This window comes from Cottoperca gobio, chromosome 8 (assembly GCF_900634415.1).
Source record: "Cottoperca gobio chromosome 8, fCotGob3.1, whole genome shotgun sequence".
Lineage (NCBI taxonomy): Eukaryota > Metazoa > Chordata > Actinopteri > Perciformes > Bovichtidae > Cottoperca > Cottoperca gobio.
In genome coordinates, this window is record NC_041362.1 from 18,747,797 (window position 1) to 18,770,757 (window position 22,961).

General features: G+C 42.1%; 1 protein-coding gene across 22 annotated transcripts in view; it reads left to right on the forward strand.

Moving 5' to 3' along the window:
• The window catches only part of nfixb (nuclear factor I/Xb), a 130,298-nt gene that overhangs the window by 23,881 nt on the left and 83,456 nt on the right, over window positions 1–22,961 (forward strand). For 10 of the 22 annotated variants that reach the window (XM_029437285.1, XM_029437287.1, XM_029437288.1 and 7 more), the window contains one exon: window positions 18,957–19,488. In XM_029437285.1, the coding sequence (XP_029293145.1) occupies window positions 18,957–19,488 (532 nt within the window). Of the gene's footprint in view, window positions 1–18,169; window positions 18,426–18,956; window positions 19,489–22,961 lie in introns of those variants that run through there. The other 12 variants (XM_029437282.1, XM_029437284.1, XM_029437300.1 and 9 more) reach the window with 6 other exon arrangements.

The following is a 22,961-nucleotide window of genomic DNA, read 5'->3' on the forward strand; positions in this document are numbered from 1 at the left end:
TTCAAAACTGTTACTTTTAGGCAACTGTCTTAGCTAACTTTGTTCCCATTTACGTGTCTGTTAGTGTTAGCTAACTGTTAAGAGTTGAAGATAATGTTGCGGCAGTTTTATGCGTCATCGCTATGACGGTCAGCTACACTGACGGGGTTCTGTCTGCGTTGGAAAACAAAATGAGGTCTGTTAGTCTTTTAGTACCATCAGTGAGTTGAGCCGAGCCATGCAGTGGAATGAAACATTTATGTTCAGTTTTTACATCTGACTCTTTTTTTTTCGCAATCTGTATTTTTAAAATAAGTTAAGGTTCTCTCTAAACCTCCAAGCCCCCAACCTGGTGAAGCGTGCAGAGGCTATTAACAATCACTTGGACACAAAGGACAAAGGCTACATCAAGCTGCAGTTAATTGAGAAATGGCGGTGGTGTCGGGGACTTTTCGGCCGTCAAGGGATGACATCACACAGTGACGCTACACGATGATGTCATAGCATTCATCATCTTTTCACCGCTTCTTTGGCTTTCCTTTAAGTAGACGAGGGATAAATAGGCATTGATTGGCTCGTTGATTGCACCTCAAATTTCCTGAGGCTTTCTCTCATCATCACACTGCATTACCTCATGCTGTAGCAGACGCAAAATAGGTCCAAGTAAAGTCCTGGATATGTTGATCCAGGACAGGAGGTGAAAACAGTGACCATGCAGGACTATAATCCACATGGCTATTTAGCAGAAGAGTATGAGCCCAGCAATAATTATATCCATGAGTTAAACTTAGCATCAACATGAGCATTTACTCTGTTTCCCGGGAACATGGCTTAAAGGTTGTGGTTGGGCTTAATAGGCATTTATTGGGTTAATGTTGGAGGGAAAATCTTTTCCTGTCTTGGGGGTGGGTGGAGGAACGTTGACGCTCGGAGGCTTATGAACCTGCAAGTCAAACAGTAATGAAAACAGTTGTGACCTGATTTCAAGAGCTGTGGAAACGACAGAGTAGACGGGGATTTTTAAGTACAGACAAAGCAGCACAGGCAACAATGTGTTAGGAAGACAAAGCTGCATGCTTTTTTCTTTCCTTCTTTATTTATTTTGCTTGCTTTCTTACTTGCTTGCTTGCTTGTGTTCCCTTTCATTTCTTCCTGTTACCTTCCCTCTCCGTTTCTGTCGGTGTATCTCAGTCGGCCACCCTGTCCGGCAAGGAATAGCTGTCACCCCAGGGAACAAAGGGCTAGAGCTCGCTCTTCGGAGCAGGAAGTTGGCACCTTGCCAAGGGTGGAAAATCTATACTTGGTTGCATAATATAACATATCTTTACCTCAGATGAACTCTGAGGAGGCCTGGCAGCTGTGAGCAAACAGAGCTGGAGGGCGGGAGTTTGTGTGTTATTAACTGACTCTGTTTGTGTGGAAGTGTCTGTGTATGTGTTGGGTTATGAGTGTGCGCTCTATGCTTCTTGTGACTTGCGTTTGCAGGCCTGAGGCTGTTTGAAACCCCCCTTGACATTAGAGCAGAGTACAGTAGATTCACATAGGTCCTTGTTGTAAAAAGAAATGCAAGGATCAGAGTAAAGTTGAGTAGAGGAGGCTGAGGCCAAGCAGGGCTCTGGGTTAGACTCAAACACAACTCTGTGGCTTCTCCTTTTGGCCAGCCAGTAACTGCTATCCCAACTACAGCTGCACCTAGTCCGTGAAATAAACTTTCTGCTCTGTTTAGGCTCAAAGAAATAGCTGCAGGATTAGTGTGTGTTACATGGAAAGTTGTATATTTGACTGGAAAATTCGGCACAGGATGAGGATTTCATGTCACTGCTAAAATATGAAACATAGATGGGCCAGAGTTAATTCTACAAGGTTCACAGAGTGAGACCGTCTCTGCTCCTCACACACTCTTAATTCACTTCTGTTATAAAGACGTCGAACTGGTCGAGCTGGTCTCTGAATAAAAATTCCTTCTAAGAGCTCTTGTTGTGATGTGATCGCCTGCAACCGTAATGGAGAAACAGTGTGTGCCGCTCCTCTTTTGTGGCTGGACTTTTTTCTCAAACTCAACGGCGGAGGGAACGGGCCCCGAAAGCGGTCGGCTGTCTGACGTGTCAAGCTGCTGTCAGTCTCTTCAGCACGCACAACGTCTTGAGAAAAGCCCTGTGAAACTCAAACTGGGCTCATTATGGTCATCATCTGGAATAAAGCGCAATCATCTCCGCCACCTGCGGCAAGCTGCGGTGGAGAAACAGACTCTTGTAGGCCTTATGGACCTGTCTGTTAGAGTCGCAATTCACACACATTTACTCTATTCATCATGTTTTTTTTATTTTTTATATATCCCTCTGCCTTGTTTTTCCTCTCCATCTGCACACCTGAATAAAAGTATTTCCAAGCTGTAGTTAGAAATCATATGACCACAAATTGACTGTATATTGCAGCCAGACTGTGGAGATTTATGATGCTAGTGAATAGGGCTGGTGTGGGCGAGTATTCAGAGGTGCATATTACGGTGCCTTCTTTTGTTTTTTTAATACTTGGAGGAGCTGAACGCCTTGAGAATGGTGTAGATGAGTGAAACAACAGTTCAGAAAGATTATAGAAAAAAAAGAGCGCGCAGAGAAAAAGAAGAGAGAGAAAAGGGCGGGAATGAAAGAGGCCTGAGTCTGTGTATTGTAAATACAGTAGACTGGGGAGCACTCTATGTCCTTTTATTTTTTCTAGCAGCATGATTTGTTTGATTTACTCTCTATCAATCAGCGGAGGGATGTATTTAAATGAACTTGAAGTATATTTGAGAAAGCCTCTTTATAGCTGTGGCTGTTTGTATTCTCCTTTTACTTTCCTTGGAAGCAGACCGTGATTAAAACACACGATATAGGCGTATTGTATTTCCTGGGGGATTGGAAGGAATGCAAAATGCATCATAACCATATTATACTAGTTAGGAGTGGTGTGTGTTGCCAAGCCTCTGGATACAGGAGAGAGTAGACGCAGTAACACTAAAGGGAACCGAGTCCCACAAAGAGCCAGAATCCCACAACTGCAACAACACTAGAGGACATCTGACACTGTTGGACTAAATTTGACATTTCATAGGATACACACAGTACTGAAGCCACTGCTGCGTAAAAAGTCAGCGTTTTCTTTCTGTGAGAAACTTAGCGGAGGAAACCCCGAAAAGGTTTTTCTGTCCGTGTGTGTGGATGTGCGTCCGAGCGCCGCAGAATCCGTTTGGCATTTTTTGTTGTGAGGGAAGCATGTTGCTGGTGGGACTTTGGCCTGCACAATCCCTCCTCTGTTAAAACAATGCAGCAGTTGTCCTCCCTAACCTAATTACTCCCTCCCGGGGGAGAAAGGCAACAGCACCAAATCCCATAGTTAGGAGCTCTGATCTGGGCTCTGCTGTAAGAAAAGGCCTCATTCATTTCCCTGCCTCCGTCCACCACACATGAACAGACACACACACATACACTTTCAATTTTTCTCTGTGCGTGGGTTTGACCTGATAGAAGATAATTACACTCTGATATATCTTGATATTTCTCTTGATACCTGTTTTCCTAACATTGTATTATTGTCGTTAACTTATTGATGCTAAGGACGTAATTGCATCTAAAGGTAATGTAATCATGACATTCTGCCATTAGTTCAGTCTACTGGTGCATGTATACATTACAGAATTGAGTCAGTTTGAGTCAATATACCTGTAGTACCGACTGGACCAAGGGTTGTTTGAACCATTCATTTTTTAAATTATTGTTGGATTATTTACCCAAACTAAAATACAATTATTTTAACTTGAAACTGTGACAAATGTATTGTTAGTAGCACAATACATACAGTCGGTTGGGACACAATATGATACAAAAACTAACAGCTGCAGGTGTCTACTCACAATTTACAAGTTAGAGCCCAACCCCAAACGTGAAAGGCACAATTTTGTTAAATGTGCAAGGAAATCCCAAAATTACGCCTCCCAGGGACAATTGGTACATCTTGTTCTGGGGTAAAAAAAAGAAAATGTCAATTGATAAAATTGGAGTCTAAATTTTAACACCTTATATTTACAATATCAATTTTTCACGCATTTCTTTGAGGAAAAGAAAACATTTGTAAAATGATTATATTTTCATAAATAACTGAAGGGGGCAAAAAAGAGTTTCTGACTGGCTGCCACTTGAATAAACATTCACTTAGTGACTTTACAGTGCTGCTCATTCAATTAGGAAAAGCTTTTGTCTTGTTTTTGTCTACTTTTTGTTGATTTGTAACAAGGTAGGAACGATAAACAATACTGTCCCAACCGTCGCAGGGAGTGCAGACACGCTTTGATGCCAGCTACAAACTCAGATTCAGACAGCTAAATGCCTTTGCACACTGGGGGCATCAGAAATAAACAACACGCAAATTAAAACTATTCATACCTGCAGCAATGTGAATTTGCGTCACTTCCAACACCTGAAATGGTTAGAAAACATTTGCCCAGGCAGAGGACCAACTTCCGAGATCATATTGACCCAGAGCAGCGCCTGGCAGTCTGTCTGAAGTAAATTGTTGTATAGCCTAAGCGACTGCAAGCTATACTATTGAATGCATTTGGGTTCCCTTTGCTTAACAGTTACACAGTGTATATATTTAGGGCTTTTATTGTGAAAGGTAAGAACGGAAGGAGTGGATCTGGTATGCGTTGCTTTGTCAAGGTTGAAAGGAGTAATAAAGTTTCCCGTCTTGGTTCGGATTGCGGAGCCTACGTGTTGTTATAATCCTCATGTACACTATGTTTTGGTTATGTTTGTTACGACCAATGTGATTGGTTGATTCCTTGATTCCCCGCTCTCCCCTACTAAAGTTAACCCAGCATTGAGTTTGTGCTATATGGAGCCAAATTGGTTCCATTTTGACCCAGTGTCAGTTTTATTATTTACATCACTGTCGAGTAATTTACCCAAACTGAAATATGGTTAATATATAACAATTATACAATTTAGTGCTATGTTGACCCACAGCCGGACATTTTTTAACCCAGGGATGTTTTGTCTGTACAAACTGGTAAGACACCCAAAGTACAACTTGTACTTTGCGCTTCATCTTATTAACTAATTATGTGTAAAAATAGAAACAAACATTTATATTTCTGTTGATGATGCATTCATCAGTGTAATCAGAGTAAATAGTTGGAAGTGGCTTCAAACATTTAAATTAGGCGTCTAATGCTTTTAGATTTTTAGCTTCATGCCTCTCCTTTGTTTCGCCTGCCTCACCCTCCCAATCCTCTCGTCTTTCATCACTGCCCTCCGTCACTTACTGGCACCGCGTGGAGTTTTTGTGAAAACTTTATTACTGTAACTTCAGACAAGGAAGTCCGTATAGGAAGAGGCGAAAGGGATGTGTGTGTAGTGGCATTCACTGAAAAGAGGAAATGGTGTTAATGTCTTAATTCCCCCTCAACCAACCTGTTCGGTTTTGTTTATTTGTCTATCCCCTCTCGGGAAGATTAGAACAGCCATTGTGTGGAGGCTTGGGAAATAAAGCTCAAAGTTTATATTTGGAGATGGTTGCGGTGCTGCGTTGTTGGTCTGGACTGTTTGGGGTTTAGACCTCTTTGTTTGTTTATCTGGAAAAAGTAAATTCCATTTGTTGACACTGAGATCAAGATTTCTATAGCAATAGAGACCTGTTCACCTATAGTCCAGTTTACAACAAATATATATTTCACATTTTAGAACATTTTGCATTTTCTATATGACATTTCATATAGTTAATTTGACTTTGTGGCCATTTTTGTTCAGTCTGTTGCACAATTGGAAGAATAACAGACCACGTGTCCTGGTACTTGGGGCATATAAGGAGACAGTAGTGTTTGTGTATATATGCGTGTATGTGTGTGTGTCTGGTCGTGCAGTGTTTGTCTTAGGCCGAGCTCCTTTCCTGTGGCGTGTGTGTGGGCTCGAATGTGTCCAGCTTGTGTGGACGCTCGCCCTACGGCAGAAGCGGAAGCTCTGCTTCAACCGCATTAAGCAGGGCTCTTCCATCAGCCTCCGGCCCATTTGGTTAACCCTATCACTGTCCTCTCCTTATATTCCCCCTTCTGTGTTCATTCATTGGCCTCCATATCTTATCTTCACACTTTAAGTTTTCTGTTCTTTCAATTCTCTTAAGATCCTTAAACCTTTTCTCCATTTACTACCAATTTATCAAAATCCTGTTTATTCAGCCCCTGTGCCAACTTGTGAAACCCGCCTGTCAGTGGCAGCCATGATTGACTTTCTCTTCAGTCGCATTATTAACCCCTTCTTTCCCATTTAAGCTAGCAGTAAGTTTATTGACTCCTCCTTATGCTTCAGTTCAGCACTTCCACGGGCCCTAAAAATGGATTGCAGGTGTTTTAATTTTTAACTCACTTTGTACGTCTTTCTGTACAAATGTTGCTATTATGTGACCCTGGGAGTGAAAGTACGCCGTATCTCGCAATTATGAGTTACTATTTTGTAATTACAAGAAAAGTAATTCTGTAAATGTAATTATGTGAAGCGATCTAGTAATTATCAGAAAAAAATGATATTATAATTATGATAAAAGTTAAGGTTGTTGTCATTTAATACAAAATCTTTTCTCATAACTACGAGATTGTAACTGATCATTACGAGTTAAGGTGTCTAATTCCCCCCCCCTTGTGAATGCAGTTTACTTCCCTATTGAAAGGAGCAGCCATCACTAAACTTAACATGTTTTGAAGAATGTAAATGTATCTTTTATTTATACACTTTCTATCCCCTTCCCCCTCTTCCCTGCCATTCCTCCTGTTCTTTGTCTTTACTCTATTATTTTTGCCAGGAGATGTCTCCTTTATCAGGGCTCGTACAGACACATACAACCACACCTCTGTCAAATATTCGCCCCTGGTTAGTGCTTTCTGCCCATGGAGGGCACCAAACAGAGTACAGGCCTATCAGCTGCGCGCGGAGCTTTTCGCTTCATTCATACAGGCAGGACGTCAGATCATCAGGGTTTAATTAATAACTTATGGCTATGATTTAAGCTTAGTTACTTGGCTAGTTTAAATGGGAAGGTATACATATAAAAAGGATATATCGACAGGAGGCCGTAAGGGGGGTGTGCACAGACGTGGAGGTTGAGACAGTGGGGGTTGTGAGTTTGGGATTGCGGCAATGCATTTGCATAAAGGGCAGGGCAGCATGCCCAATGGTGGAAAAGGTTGGCATCACGCCTTTCAGACTGGCAGCGAGGGAAGACTGGAGAGAGAGACAGAGAGAGAGAGGGGGGTATAGTCAATAGTGCATCCCTTGTTCAGAAAGAGGAGGTCCCTAGCTGTTGGCAGGAGAGCAGGCTAAATCTCTAGTTTGATTGTGTGCTAGATTGCCCCTTTATTTGTCTGATTGCAAAGCGTTCAACACTGCATTAGTAGTGGGCTTTACTTTCCTGGAGCCTTTATGCAGGAGGGAGTTTTTCTGTCTTGGCCTGGCCTGTGATTGTGGCTGCACATATGTCTCAGAGTTTATATTGTGTGCAATCAGCACATCAGGCAGTTTGGGGAAGTTTTATCATGTCTGCGTTGGTCTCCACCCTTTATCCGCAAGCATACAGTTAAGGTTAACGGGCGTGTTGACTTAGCTTGATGATGATTCAGATGTGTTCTCAGCCATTTACAATTTGTACAGGGCATATAGACAAATACAGGCCTGAAGACTTTCTATCTGTGTGTGCGTCTCCTACCCTCTGTCTCTCAGAGCCACTGTTCCCCTCATGCCGGCTGTGGTTGTGGTGATGTCATGGTAGTAGGGAGTGAAAGGGGCGATTTTGTTAGCGCGGGCCTGTTATTTCTGGCCCTAGCTCCATAAGCACTGTATATACTGTAGAGTTTTGGCGCTCCCCACATCGCTGGCCACCCGTGGTCATAATGACCGCTCAGAGTGTGATGCCTGCAATCGCATTGTGACCACAGACCTCGATAACCCTTTGCATTTCAACACTGTGGATGCTAATTAACAGTGGTGATGTGAAGTTGCTGTGTCTTTGAGTATAGGGGTGTTAGCAGGAATAAAGAGATTTTTAAAGTCTCACACTGAACACTTTTTAATTATAATTTCAAGCCTAATTCTGTCAGATAATTAGTCAATAAATACAGGTTTTCACGAGAGTTTCCCAACGGGCATATGAACAAGTGTCTGGTTAAACATGGGTGATTGAATATTAGTTAAAGTTTGTATGTTCACTTCTAAATCCCTTCTATTCAATTAATAGTGGTATCAAATGGAGAAGGATAGCATAGACAAAGAGCTAAAATTATACATTGCTCAACGATGCTCAAGCTCCTCATGTGCAGCCAAATATTGTTCTAGTAGCGATCACAAAATGTCCAAAGATAACAAGTCAGGCTGAATTTTTGGGGGATCTTCATACAAAATGATACACAAGACATCAATAATATTTCTATTTGATGGAACATTGCAACCATAAAATATTTTTCAAGTCAAATCCCTGCATTTGAAATCATAATGAATTAAAGAATATCAGCAGCATAAGTGTTTATCAGCAAAATGTCTCATGTGACTGATATATTATTATATATGACATTATTAGATTGTTAATAGTGACGCATCAACCAATCAGTCAGCAGCATTTTAGTGTTGTAGCTGCTTGAAAGTGGAAAGGGCCAGATTCATCTAAATGTATCTAATCGTTGCTTTTTTTGTGAAATATTTTATAATATGACTTAAATGAAGCCATCTGAGAGGGGAAATCACTGTTTGGTGGAACTGCTAATAACTTAGACATCTGAAACATGACAAGGAGACAAAACTGCACACTGCAAGCAAACAATGCACTGTACTTTACAAACCTTTAAATTCTATTTAAAATAATTACCTGCAATATGGTTACTATATCTGTCAAACAAATGTAGTGGAGTAAAAAGTAAAATATTACCCTCTGACATGTAATAAAGTAAAAGTATAAAGTAGCATAAAACAGAATATACAAATAAAAAAGTTGAGTAAATGTACTTTAATTAATCAAATCAATCAGAAATATATTACAAAAGAGGCCAAAAAGTGCATAATTTTCCTTGAAGATAATGTATTGTAATGTATTATACCGTTTTATAAGGACATATAATCTGACAGCGACTTTAAGGAGTGTTAACAAAGTGCGCAAAGTGCGTGTGCTCTCTTGTGAACCCAGACGTCATGCATCTGGTGAGTGGAGGGTGGACACAAAGCAGTTATTACTCATTAACTACACAAACCGTGCAGGAACAAGTGTTCTTTTTTCAAACACTACAACCAGCAAAATTAATTGTGGTGTAGGTGTCAGATAATCAGGAGGATGTTTCAAATCTCCTTTGGTGCAGCAACACCTTCAAACGGGCAACAAACACCGTGCAGCGTTCCGCTCGAGTGCACCGCTTGTCTCGGGTTTGAAAACACAATTGTGTAGTTTCAGCTCACTTTGCTCTTCCAGCGGTGTGTGAAAGGCTGACTTTGGCATTTCACACTCGTCTCTTTGAAAAGTGGAGTAAAGCCCTACAGCTTTGTTAAGCGGCAAGTTAACACATGCACCTGAAGATCCTTTTCATTTTCACGGTGTGTTGAAATTCTAATTCCAAACGCAAAAAGGATCTTTTCATTAGAGCGGTTATGGTGTAACATCTCTCTGCTTTGAGCCTATTGATGAATCGACACACTTGTAATTTTCTGTAATGTGTGTCAACCACCGTCTAGATCAAAGATAATGGTGAAGGCTACCAGGCACTGGATGCTTATATGCTGTTACGATGACATGATATCTCACTTCTAGTATGATAAAATGTTTCTGACGTGTTCATCAAAAATGAATCACCTCCCGTCAAATCAAAATAGGAATGCAGGATCAAAGAGAATGAATTTGCTAAATGCATTTCTTTGTTGCAGGCCAGGCGCGTCATGTTTACCGATTACAGAACTGGTTTTTACCAGGGTAGAAAATTAACACCTGCCACCAGCCAAATGCTACTAAAATCTGGCTGTGGTTTGTAAGTTTGTCTCCTCTACCAGCCACTTTGGCAGGCTCATTATTTGGATCTTGGTTGATGAAATTGTGGAAATCGCCTTGTTTAGTTTTTCGCCGTATGAGTTTTAATTGTTGTATTTAAAGATTTGATCAGATTTTTTATTAGGATCACTTTTAGCCTAACTGGGCTATTCTTGAACATAAACCCACAATTAACCCTACACCTTGTACAGCATACAAAATAAACATTAAGTACATGCCCTGTATGCAGCAAGAACCCACCTTATATAAAATGAACAAATATCATTAACTACATATTTCTATTGTCTCACAGACATTAACTTAAGATATTTTTACCCTAGTGGTGTCAGGTAGTTTATTAGCTAACGTTAGCTAGCTATGCTAATGTCGTTAGCAAGTTACCGTTAGCTGAAATGATTACATTAAACTCTTCAAAATGTTTTCCCTCTTGTTGTTGTGCTAACAACATTACCATAGGTAGCTAATGTTAGCTCATGTAAGCTAACTCATAAGGTTAGTACAAGTTATTTGCTGCGTAATGTTACCTAACTTAATAAGTTACAGTTGTATCGAAACATAAAGGTTGTATTGTTTACCTTGATGTTATTGCTGGAGGTGATAAAGCATTATTCTGCGCAATATAATACAGCTGCGTTTAAATGTTATTTATTGATAAGGAAGCGTAATAAACATATGATTTTCCACCTTAACACACGTCATGACACACGTGACTCTACCATGGGTCCTGGAGCTCTGCAGCAGGACGCCCATGAGATTATTCCAGCTTTGACAAGCCTGATAAGAGAATGCTTCTCCACCAAGCTTTAATTTTGGCTTTGGCATGACACAATTTGTGCCTGTGGTCATTCTCGTATTGACAGAATGCTTATCTTTCACCAAAAGCAGTCAGTCATAAAAAGCTCTTGGTTTCTTCGTATGATGTACATTATAACACAAACTCATAGATATTCGTTAAAGACAACAAAAGGGACACAACATGTCGGTCCAGTCAGTAGTATCACCGTTGCTCAGTGTGCACTGGCAGCAGTGTGAGCAGCAGCAGTCTGTTGGCTGGCACGGTGAGAAAACACTCAGTCATGGCGGTTGTGGTGCTGAGTCGGCCTGCCCGGGCACAGCCAGTCACACACACGTTAGTGAGACGCAGGGCGGCTCCTTCCCCCAACAGCACATTCTTTCTAGACAGCGGCAGAGGTTGAGTGTGTGTGTGTGTGTGTGTGTGTGTGTGTGTGTGTGTGTGTGTGTGAGAGTTTATGTGTGCTTGCATGTGTGGAAAAACAGATAATGTGTGTCATGATGCATGGAGGTATACAGAGGTGAGCCTTTCCTGCAACAGTGTCATGATCCATGTCAATAAGCAGCGCTAAGTTGATGGTGGAATATATGTCAGTGTGTTCCTTCCACCCCGCTCATTAATACTGTCATCGGCATCTAAGAAGATCTGCACGTCTCAACATGCGTTACGCAGCCTGAGCATGAACAGATATTGTTTTATTAAATCTCTGTTGCAAAAACAAAAATAGCCTGGAGTAATCTGTAAGAGAAGTTAAAGATGATCTTTTTCTCTTTTATTTACAAAACCCTCTCTCATGTGAATTCAAGTCTGTGTTGCGTAGTTTAATTTGAAAAGAGTAATCTGTATTGATTGAACCAGGCCTCCGTGTAGTTGCAGGTTGATAAAGCAGGAGCTCCAGAGCCAGAGGTCGGAAGGGCCCAGTTGCTTTTGCTGTGCAGCCAGGCAGTGGAGCCCCTTTGTGGGACTGGAATGTGCCGTGCGTGCCTCTTCCTCAGCTGGTCCCCCCCCACCCCCCACGGCCCAACCCGGGCCTGTTAGCACGCAGCCACCGCAAATTGCTTGCAGATTTTTCACACATAGTAACGTGCTAGTTTGTAAACTCTTGAGAAGTGCAACCAACGCGAGGCGCTGAGCTTTGTGGATCTTTACGCATCACTTGCCCCCCACAGTGACTCAGAGTGTGGGGTGTCCTGATGTACTTTCCCCCCTTGTCTTTAAAATGTAATCCTGTGTCTCTCCCACAAATGTTTCCAATGATTAACAGGCATGATTACTTTGAGTGATAACAATGGAGGGTCATGCAGCAGGCACTGTAGCTTGTTCTGATTACAGTATGAAACCACATCAAACTAAAGAAGATGCTTTCTATTGCATCAGGAAACACTTTGGGTAGTTTTGGATGAAACCGAGGAGCACACCAGCCATCTTGTGATAGAAAATTCCCTAAATTGCTATTTCATAAGGTAGAAACTTGAGTTTAAGATTTAAGCTTTGAATAAAATATCCACACACACCAACCATTAATTGTCATGCACACATGATTCCTCCACCACCCTCTAGCATCTTTACACTCTTAAGCGAATGATTGAATCTGCATCCTCTTCATCCCTCCTCTCCTCCGCCGCCTCCCTCCCTGCTCTGGCTCTCTTTCAGTGGTCCGAGCCGGGGTCATAGGGAGCTGTGTCAGGCTCTGTCCAGGGTCAGGGACACTCAGCTGGGCAGGAGAGGACAGAGCAGAGCCCCAGCAGCACAGAGCTGCGCTAATGAAGGGCCAGGCGGCTGGGAGGCCCTCGGGTCACGCAGACCACTGTTTAATTGGTCTAATGAGATGCAGGGTAGCCTCGGCAAGGTCAGGAACCACAGGGCGGACCAGGACCAAGCAGGGCGGGGAGGTATACTGCTGGGCATTATGGGTCAGGAAGGACTTTTATTGCTGTCTGAGTTTGTTGAACTTGTTTTAAGTTAAAGATATTTACAAGTGAAACTGGGCATTCAGAAGGGTTGACTCATGAAACATTTCAATGTTGGTTGGAAAACAAAACATTCGAGCCAGGGATTTATCAAGACAAAAAAATAATGCATTTCACATTGCCAGAGTTTTGATTATTTGGCTTTAGGATTTGGACTTCAGAGCAAAGCTCACTTTTACCTAAATTGTTTCTTCGAATGTCAGACAAGGTTGCCTGAATAAAAACTAAACAGATACTTCTGATTGCTCTGTGATTTTTATTTGCCTTAATTTGACATGCATTAGAGTTCAGAGAAATTGACTTTGTAAGCAAGCAGGACAGCATCCTGTTAGCTGGCCTTAATATGTATTCATTTATTTTAACCATTGCAGTATTTTCAAGCAACCTACAAACATGTACAAAAAAATAGATAGAGTATATGAGTACATTCGTGTAGACCTGCAGAAGTGTTCCACATTGAAGTGGCTGAATTAATATATTATTATTTTTAGATCTAAATTAAATTGTGTCTAGGTCATGTTTTATAAAATAAAATAAATAAAAATGAAATGATTGAAGAGTTAAGTGATAGCAAACAATACAATAGGATCGTTTTAAGGCAATTTGTGCAAAGCTAAAAAAAAACACCCCAAAATACTAACTATTTTAAACGATGGACCCTCCTCTGTTTCGCAGTTTTTTTTCCAGAGCAAAGAGTCTTTTCTCTCCTCACTGAAACAGTTAATCTGAAGTTGGCAGCCAACTCCACAGTCTCTGTCAGACGTGCTGGGAATTAAAAAACTAAAGGACTTCAAAATCATTTCTTTTGTCTCGTCATAGACTGTTTAAATTGAGCTGAGGGTTTTATGCAGCACATTTTGAAATTGAAATCGATGCAAGGGAACACGCTTTTGGGGGCTTGAATATCAATAATTATCAAAATATCATAACAGCACACATTTTAATATTCAGGCCTACGTTTATTTAGGTTTAGGCTATTTATTTACAATAGGCACACGACTTGATTTATTGGATTATTATTTAAATGACAGTATAAGACAAAAAAAAAGGTCCAGGCTTCAACATCCGTGATATTTAATATCTTCAGCCGTAATCCGGGTCATTCAGGGCTTTACAGGAAAACTCATTCATTCACTCGATAGACAACATTTATAATACATATTTCCATGTGTTTTGGGTCTCCTCTCCCCGTTTTAATTGACGTCGGGTTTTAGTAACGGTGTAGCAGCACAAATGTGTCACTTGCGGGGCTGCCAGCCCGTCTTTTTTCATTTCCATGTTATTCCTGGCAGACTCCGTCGATGATGTCTTCACTCTTTTTTAAGTAGTATTCATATTTCAAGTGCCCTATGAGAACAGAGAGACGGGAAAACAAGAAGTGATGGTGCATTTTTAATTGTTTTGGCTGAGTTTTCCCGTTTTATTAACAGAGTCTGGATGATATTTGAAGGAATTAGCCAGAGAAACATGTTTGTGGAAAATAATCCAGGACTTTAATTGGGTGAATGTTAGTCTATTAGAGAAACTCACGCAGGGATTGTTTTGTCGTTTCTTTTTATTTTCCGGTCTGAAATAGTGACCCCCCTAATGCTTCACGTGCAGACTGGATGCAATCTTTTTTTCTGGGACTTTTAAGGTGAAGAGATACCGCAACCTCGTGCACAGCTTTTCTTTGCACGCGAACATATATTTCGCGGCACTGTAAAAAATATCAGGAAGAAAACACCGACAGCTCCGATTTATGATTCATAAAGAAAAACCCGAATTAACGCTAAAGGCCAAGCCCGTTTGGCCTTAATTTAATTTCCAGGTAAGAACATTAACACAGAGACCCCTTCCATGATGGCTTTCTGTTGCTTCGTTAACCTAAATAAACTTACATTTCAATACACCAACCTGACATTAACGTGACACAGGACTAGTGTGACGCAGCACACAGTGGAGACACATGTACACGAGCGCTCACCCACGGAGAGTTTGAAGGATCGTTTTTCTCCCTCCAGATTTGGCAGTTTAAAAGAATCTGCATAACAGTTATCCCTGGATGGATTTATTCCCTTTTTTTCAGCCCGTGGAAGGCAAATAGCATAGCTAAGGAAAATGACTTAAACCCCCTTGTAGTCAAATTCCAGTGACATTTGAATGGTGGTTTATTTGCATTTTGGCAGGGTCACCCAGAAAGACTTAATTTGTACTGAAAAGCAGACACACAGGAAACGCATTCAAGTGCCAGTTAAGTTTCCTGATTTTTGTATTGCAGGTGGTGATGGCAGCTGAAATATATTTAATTCTGATGCTATATTTCTCTCACACACACCACAATAAGATGTGTGAACTCATTGGCTTGCTTTTGTTGCTTTGACCATGGTCACTGACACAAAGGATGAGTGGAGGTGTGTAGTCCTTCACTGTTAACAGATGATGGCTGGGAGTGTTTCATTAGAGCTGGAAGATGAAGCTGAAATACATCGCTGTTTGTAATAAGAGCGGAGGCCGGGATGTGTATTAGTGAGAGAATGGTGTCGGTATTAATTGTGTTTGTGTGTTCGAGTGCCTCCCATAATGTTGCTTTGGTTAAATGAGAAGGTCAATAACCTCAGTCATTATTTCCAGATTTACACTTCCTTCTTAAAGAGTTGGCAGAATCTCTGGCTTTTTTTTTTTTGGCACTGTGACTTAGTCATTTTCCTTAAACAAGGAGAGAAATGTATGAATTCAAATGTATGAACACAGCTCAAATGTTCATTTAGAGTTGTAGTTGTACAATCATTTTCATTAAGGGTTTGTCTGTCGCTCCGTACCCCAATTTTATCAATTTGTCTATAAAATGCCAGACATCTGTGAAGAAAGCCTATAATGATTTTTCAGAGTCCAAGGTGACATCTTTGAAGAGTTTGTTTTGTGTGACCATCAGTCCAGATACTCTCTTTCGTATCATAAATGGCAAAGAAAAAAAATTGAATCCTCATTGTTGAGAAGCAGGAAGCAGGAAACCAGTTTGGTATTTTTTGCTTTAAAATGACTAACGATTGGTCGATAAGCAAAATGGTTGCCGGTGAATTACCTGTTGATTGATTTATAAGTCTTAACATTTATTTGGGATTATTCTGTTAGTGGCTTGGTCTATAACATGTCAATCAGTGTTTCCCAAATGTCTTGTTTTGACCACAACTCTGAGATATTCAGTTTACTGTCAGAGTAAAGAAACCAGAAAATATTCACATTCAAGAAGCTTGAATCCTAGAATTTTGACTTTTTCTTTAAAAAATTACTCAAACCAATTAATTGATTATTAAAATAGTTGTCGATTAGTTTAATAGTTGACAAATAATCGATTAATCTTTGCAGCACTACCTAGTCGACATCTTTTGAATTGCTGTTTTGTGTGTCCATCAGTCGATAGATTAAATTTTTTTGTATCATACATTGAAAAGGGAAGCATCATATCCTCATTGTTAAGAAGTTGGAACCAGGAAACCAGTTTGGCATTTTTGCTTTAAAAAATGACAAAATTGTGTCGCACTCATTCCTTGCATCTTTGATTGCCTATGTGAGTCTAAGTGGAGCTAGTCCTGCGTGATATTACAGAGGTTTGTTGGTGAACATGAACTAAAATATGATTTCTTTACACGGCAAATTTTCCCTTTTTTGGTTTGGAGTCCCAAGCCTCCATTCCCAGTCTATGATTCAGCAGCACTCCTGCCTCTAGACTCGCTGTCTGCGGAGCAGGTGCAACCCTGAATGACATGCTATCACGATGAGGCAACATGGCAGCCATCGCTACTCACAGACCCAACGCCAAACCCTCCCGGGAGTTCAGGAGGAAGGCGCAGAGCAAATTTGGGTTTGGGGATTTCGTGGGAGACGTCAACACTCCTGCTGACCGTTTATCTGCTGCTCGCAGCGCTGTTCAATACAGCTGGGGCAAATTCAGTTCCCTCTGCCTGCTGCCTTCCCCTTGAAATTCTGTAACCATTTCTGTATTCTGCCTCTAAATCATCTCGTCATTGATTTGTGTGTGTGCAGTAGTCAGAGGAGTGTGGCTGCCTGGGTTTGTTTCTCCCTCTTTGTTTGCTGTGGTAAACCCATGAGCAGCTGCCGGTGGTGGGGTCTGGAGGGATTCTGAAGCTGTGTGTCCTCTCTTTGCCATCCTCTGCCAAGGTGGCATTATGCAAGCAGAGAGAGGGGTAGAGAGAGACAGGAGGGCGGGGGTTTGTGCGGGGGGCGAGAGAGACGAGGCAATGGCGGCCATAGTAAAGATTGAGGCAGGCTGAGGGCTGCGGGGATTGGTGCAGGAGAGGACTTGCTCCCTTGAACTTTGCCTCCGTGTCAGAGTGGAACTTGTCGATTTGGCAAATTGTGCAGCGTCGGACAAGGCTGCGCGCTCTCTTGCACTCCCACCTGCTCCCTTCTGCTCTCTCTCTCTCCCTCTCTCTCTCCTGCGCGCTCTCCCTCTCATTGCCACTACACCCCCCTCCCCACCCTCTCCTCTTTCTCTTTTCCCTCCCTTTCAGCTCTTGAAGCTAACGCATTGGCTGGGCTACAGGCATCTTGTTGCCAAATAGGTGGGCCCTACTCGTGTTGGCAAAGGCTCAAGCAATGGTTAGGGAAAGAACGCGGAGAGGACGAGAGACGGCGAGCGAGAAACAGAAAGAGAAAGAGAGAGAGTTGGAGAGAAAAGGGGAAAAAAGAAGCAGCACTCAGCTTTGCCAGCGGTCGTATGCGCTCGTCCAACATTGATTCGGCTCTCTATTTTTTTTCCCTATTCTGTGCTCTGCGCTCCCTGGCCCCCCCATCTGTGTGTGAGTGTGTGTGTTTGTGTGAGACTTGCGCCGGGCCCAGGGATCAGAACAGACACCACTTACACTTTGCCAAGGATTTTTTTTTTTTTCAAGGTTCATTTTTTTATATTTTTTGGAAAGCACAAAGGACTGTTTATTTTAAGTGCAACTATTCCTGTTGTTGAAGTTCTTTTAGTTTTTTTTCTAACAGTGCAATTCCGTTAACATTTCTATTTTTACTTGACAATTCAAGTTTTTCTTCTGTCTTTTTGGTAATTTTTGGCGTTTGTGTAATGAGCTGCTGGCCGTGATCCTATTGCAGTGCATTCTCCTTCCTATAATCTTGTTTTTTTTGTTTTGGTTTTAAACTTTGGCCCACTGTTTTTAGTGAGCAGCATATTCTGCTAATTATTTTTTACAACCCCCCCAAGTTTTTTTTCATCTACTATTTCTCCACACCCTGCCAAACCAGCGTTTGCTTTACATTGGGGAGCGCGGGAGGAAAAAAAAAACTGGTGCAGGAGATTTTTTTTTTTTCACTTTAAACGCTGTGCCAAATTTATGATGAGAGTGCAAAATGGTAACTACCAGGCCGTCTGTCTTCCTCTAGCAGTGTGGTTTTCTGTGGTGATTTCTGTCTGCTTTCAGTTTGTTGTGGAAATGTGAGTCTGGTTGGAGCTCCCTTGCATGGTAGCAGAGATAGGAAATGGTATGGCTGATCTTTTAGCTGCACATTTCAACAGTGGTCTTGTGGCGGCAAAGCTTGGCGGTGGGGAGCGACCGGTGTGTGGCAACCCTGGCACAGGAGCGCTGTGGCGAGATCTGGGCTTTGTTGCCCAGAGATATGTAGTGAAGGTATTATGGTACAGCAGAATAACTTTTCTTTTAACAGCAGAAAACTGGTAGCGCAACTTGGCTCAGCTTTTCAGTTGCTTTTGAATTCATGCATTTTGTATTTGTTGTCTTAAATATTTCTGTGTTTATTTATGAAAAACGAGGTTTCGCATTTTACAGTTAAGCTTAATTTTCTTGTTTATTGCTGCATACTTATTTGCATTTTTATTTTATTTGTGATAATGATAATTCTATTTTGACATTTTAGATATATTTATTTGAATTGCTTTAAAACATTTTTTGATTTAAGTTGACTTTAATTTAGATTTTAAATTAACACGTAATTATAATAATTTAGATTTTTACTAACAATAACAATATAATCACTTGATTATTATCACATATTTTGTAAAATGTTCACTATTGTCTCTTTTTCTTTTAAATTGTGTAATTGTTTTAACTGCTTCATTTTTAAGATTTGCATGCTCCCTTTCAAACTAAAAGCCTTTATTTCCACCTCCTAACAGCACATGTGTCTCTCTCTATTATCAGGATGAATTTCATCCCTTCATTGAGGCCCTCCTCCCCCATGTCCGTGCCTTCTCCTACACCTGGTTCAACCTGCAGGCCCGTAAGCGCAAGTACTTCAAGAAGCACGAAAAGAGGATGACCAAGGACGAAGAGCGCGCGGTGAAGGACGAGCTGTTGGGGGAGAAGCCAGAGATCAAGCAGAAGTGGGCCTCGCGCCTGCTGGCCAAGCTCCGCAAGGACATCCGGCCCGAGTTCCGTGAGGACTTTGTGCTCACCATCACGGGGAAGAAGCCACCCTGCTGCGTGTTGTCCAACCCCGACCAGAAGGGCAAGATCCGCCGCATCGACTGCCTCCGCCAGGCCGACAAGGTGTGGCGGCTGGACCTGGTGATGGTCATCCTGTTCAAGGGCAGCCCCCTGGAGAGCACGGACGGGGAGCGGTTGGTCAAATCGCCCCAGTGCTCCAACCACGGGCTGTGTGTCCAGCCGCACCACATTGGAGTGGCGGTCAAGGAGCTGGACCTCTACCTGGCCTACTTCGTCCACTCACCAGGTATGTGTGTATTACTGTAGCCACCTACATGACAAACACACACACACACACACGCGCGCGCACATCAACTACATTTTCTTCCTAATGTGTTAATTTGTCACACACACTTTGGCATGCGAGTCACAGATTAGACCCTGCCCCTCACTATGTACCAAGCTGAGCCAACGCCAGGCTTTGATAAAACACCATCAGGACGAAGATAACTAAGATGACATTTTAAAGGGACAGTCTGTGCAGAATTGGGGAAAAAAACGTTTTTCAGATGGACGTTTCTATCCGGTTTAACGAGATTCTGAGAATTTGACAGTCAGGGCTTAAAACCTGTGTTTACTTTGAGATATGTTTGCGTTGGTACATTTGTTCAAGTATTTTGTGTTCAAATTTGTCTAAATCCAAATGTGCATGTTTTCCGGTGCCATCAGTAAACAAAAGCATCTGCAAACCTGTTTATCTGTGTGTACATGCGTGTGCGTGTGTGTGTGTGGCAGTTTGTCATGTGTCTGTAATCCATGTGTATGTTATTGTGAGATTGGTGTGTATCAGTAGCAGTGTTTGTGTCTGTGGGTTCTTTTGTGTGTGTGGTGGTCTGCAGAGTGCAGTGACAGCTGGCCCAGTCCCAGGTAGTTTAGGAGGCAGTGAGAGTCAGCCTGTCTGCAGCCCAGCCGCCTCAGCCTTACGCCGTTCTTCACACACACGCTCACAAGTGGACACACTCATACGCTGATACACACAGGAGCTTCCCCAAAGTTGAGACTTGTCTGTATACGGCAGCGTGGCTCTGCTCTGTTTGGCTATGAGATGTTTTATTTTTCCATATTCGGCACACACGTTTTCTGCTGTGACCATAAAGTAAAAATAGTGGTGGTGATATTCAGTTTGTAGATAGGAACAGTAAAAAAAAAAAAAAAGATTTAAATTTTTTTAACAAGGGTGATTCTTTTGTCTAACTAAATAGCAATACCAAAATGTTAAAGTTAAAATAACATAATATTAAAAAAAATGTTGTAATTATTCCGCCATAAAAAGGAAGAAACACTTCTTCTGATGTAAAAGAAGAAAATTATTTTTGTTTGTCAGTTTAATTAATTAAAAATGACTGGTATCACTGCAGTGATCCTGGGAGAAAAGAACTGCTATTATTTGCAAATGATCCACTTTTCTTGTTTGATGTGTGCAGATATCATGTGATTCAGTTTTTTTAATTAATAAAAAAAAAAGAGGCTTTTAATCCAATAAAAACAGCTATTGATGGTGGATCAGTGGTATTGCATGTGGTGCTGTATGTCAGACACTCAACACTCACATTTGAAATTTGCTGTCCTATATGTTACTTAATAGTCAAATTTATCATAATTACAATTGAAGACAAGCTGTACCATAAATACTTTGAATAATAGCAGTATTAATTTACAATTTGGTATAATATGCAAAAATGCTTTGTCTTTTCAGCATGAAGCTACTTTACAGTTACAGTCCAGTCGTCAGTTTGCATGGTTCAGGTGTTTGCAGGTGGAGTCAGGTGGCTGCCTCCTTTCTCCACTATTATCCCGGGTCTCCAGTAAAGGCTTCTTTTACCCGAGACTGGTGTACAGTTACAGGCCCTTAATTCTTCTCCTTGGCAGGGAGGTGCAGCGTTACTCTGTGACAGAGTACCCCATGCCAGGCTCCTTTCAGCCCAGTGTGTAACTCTGCTTGAGTTAGCGGGGCCTCCGTGAGCGCCTCTTCCTGTTCCACAATGCGCCGTGGCGAACCGTGGCTCAGATTAGCTCCAAGCGCAGCCTGGTGCCCCTCGGAGTAAAGCCTTTTTTTTACTCCGTGCCAGAATCCAGCAGCCACGCACCCCCATACGAACACCGCACCGACCTTCATCTTACTGCGTTGTGTGCGGCTGCTCATCACATTTATATTTTCTTTTGTACATATATGAACATTCTCATATAAATCTGTTTCAAATACGTGTTGCCGCTGAGAGCATAGCATTCCTTTAATTCACTATAAACATGTCTGTAAATTGTGTAATGAAGTAGTGCTATTTGTTGTTTTTCCTGCTTGCTAAAAAAGCCAAACTGCTGCACACGTCCAGTGCTGTGCTGTAGGAGGGAGAAGGTTTCTTGTTCTAATCGTGCAACCCCACGGACGGTCTGTGCAGAACATGCACATACGACTAGAATGGAGCTGAGAAAATCAGGAAATAAGTCAAATAAAAAAACATCCACTTGTATAATTGCTCCAGTAGGCTGTGTGGGGTTAAGCAGAGTTTACAGAAGGGCAGACAGACAGTGGCTCCATTCTAACCTTTGGGGTGGCAGCGTTACAGTTTTATTCTTAGCTCCCCATTCCAGGGTGTCTGTGTCTTTGCGGAAGCTATCAGTTGCCAGGCCTGATGATTGGACCACAGCCGTCTCACCCGCCCGTCCTGCTGCCGCGGTGTTTCAGTTCTCTTGTCCCACTGATGTCACTGTCGCCAGCTGCAGGGGGGGGGCTCTGCTTTCAAGCGGCATGATTGACAGAACATGAGATACACCCCCCTCCCCGCACTAAACCCTCTTCTCTGTTTCTGCTTCCCTACTGTATAGTATGTGTGTCTGCTTTAGTCCAATTATAGTCTCGGGCCCTTCCAGGCGGGCCAGTGAGAGCTGGGACAGAACACAGCCGCTGTACTTCTGCTCTACAGCTGCAAAGCAAGGTTCCACTCGCAAAAATGTATTTTGACGAATACCTGGCTACACACACACACACACACACACACACACACACACACACCTTGGACTGATGAGTCGATCCCAAAGGTGCTTCATTTTCTCTGCACTGATTCCTCTGCATCTGATGATGATAACGATAATGGTTCAGGGATGTGGAGGAAGTGAGGGAGGGAGAGAGAGAGGGGATCTGATCTCATCTTTGATCACATGTCTGTCGAAAATAAAGTCTGGCTCGCCAGTTGTGCGCTGTGGGCCTTCCTCCACCTCAAGACCGCGAGATCCGGTCTTGTTTTTTCGAGCGTCATGTTCCATATTTGTCAGCCTGATGAAGCCAAACGGTTCCAGCATTAGTCATGTTTGGAGCCGGAGCCGCCTCATGCAGCTTTCATTACTCGAGCTGTTTTGATAAAAAGATGTTTCTGAGAGTGCAGCCTCCGTATCTGCTCTCCGTGCTGGAGACAGACGGACCAGAGAGGTGCCTGAGCCAGGTCCGAAAAGCCAACAAACTGTGTGTGTATGCCAGACTTCACCGCATCTCCACGCTGCTATGGTTCCACCGCAAACCCAAGATGTTCATTTACCCATCAGTGATTGTCTGTGCATAGTCTCGACATTACAAATGGCCAGGAGAATATCTTTTTAATAGAGGCGAACAAAGGGAGGAATCGACAGGGAGACAGACTGAGAGACTTAACGTCACACTAATCCATCAAACGCATCTTATCTGCTTTGCCCAATATCCTGAGCTTCAAAGGGAGGTAACGTTATCAG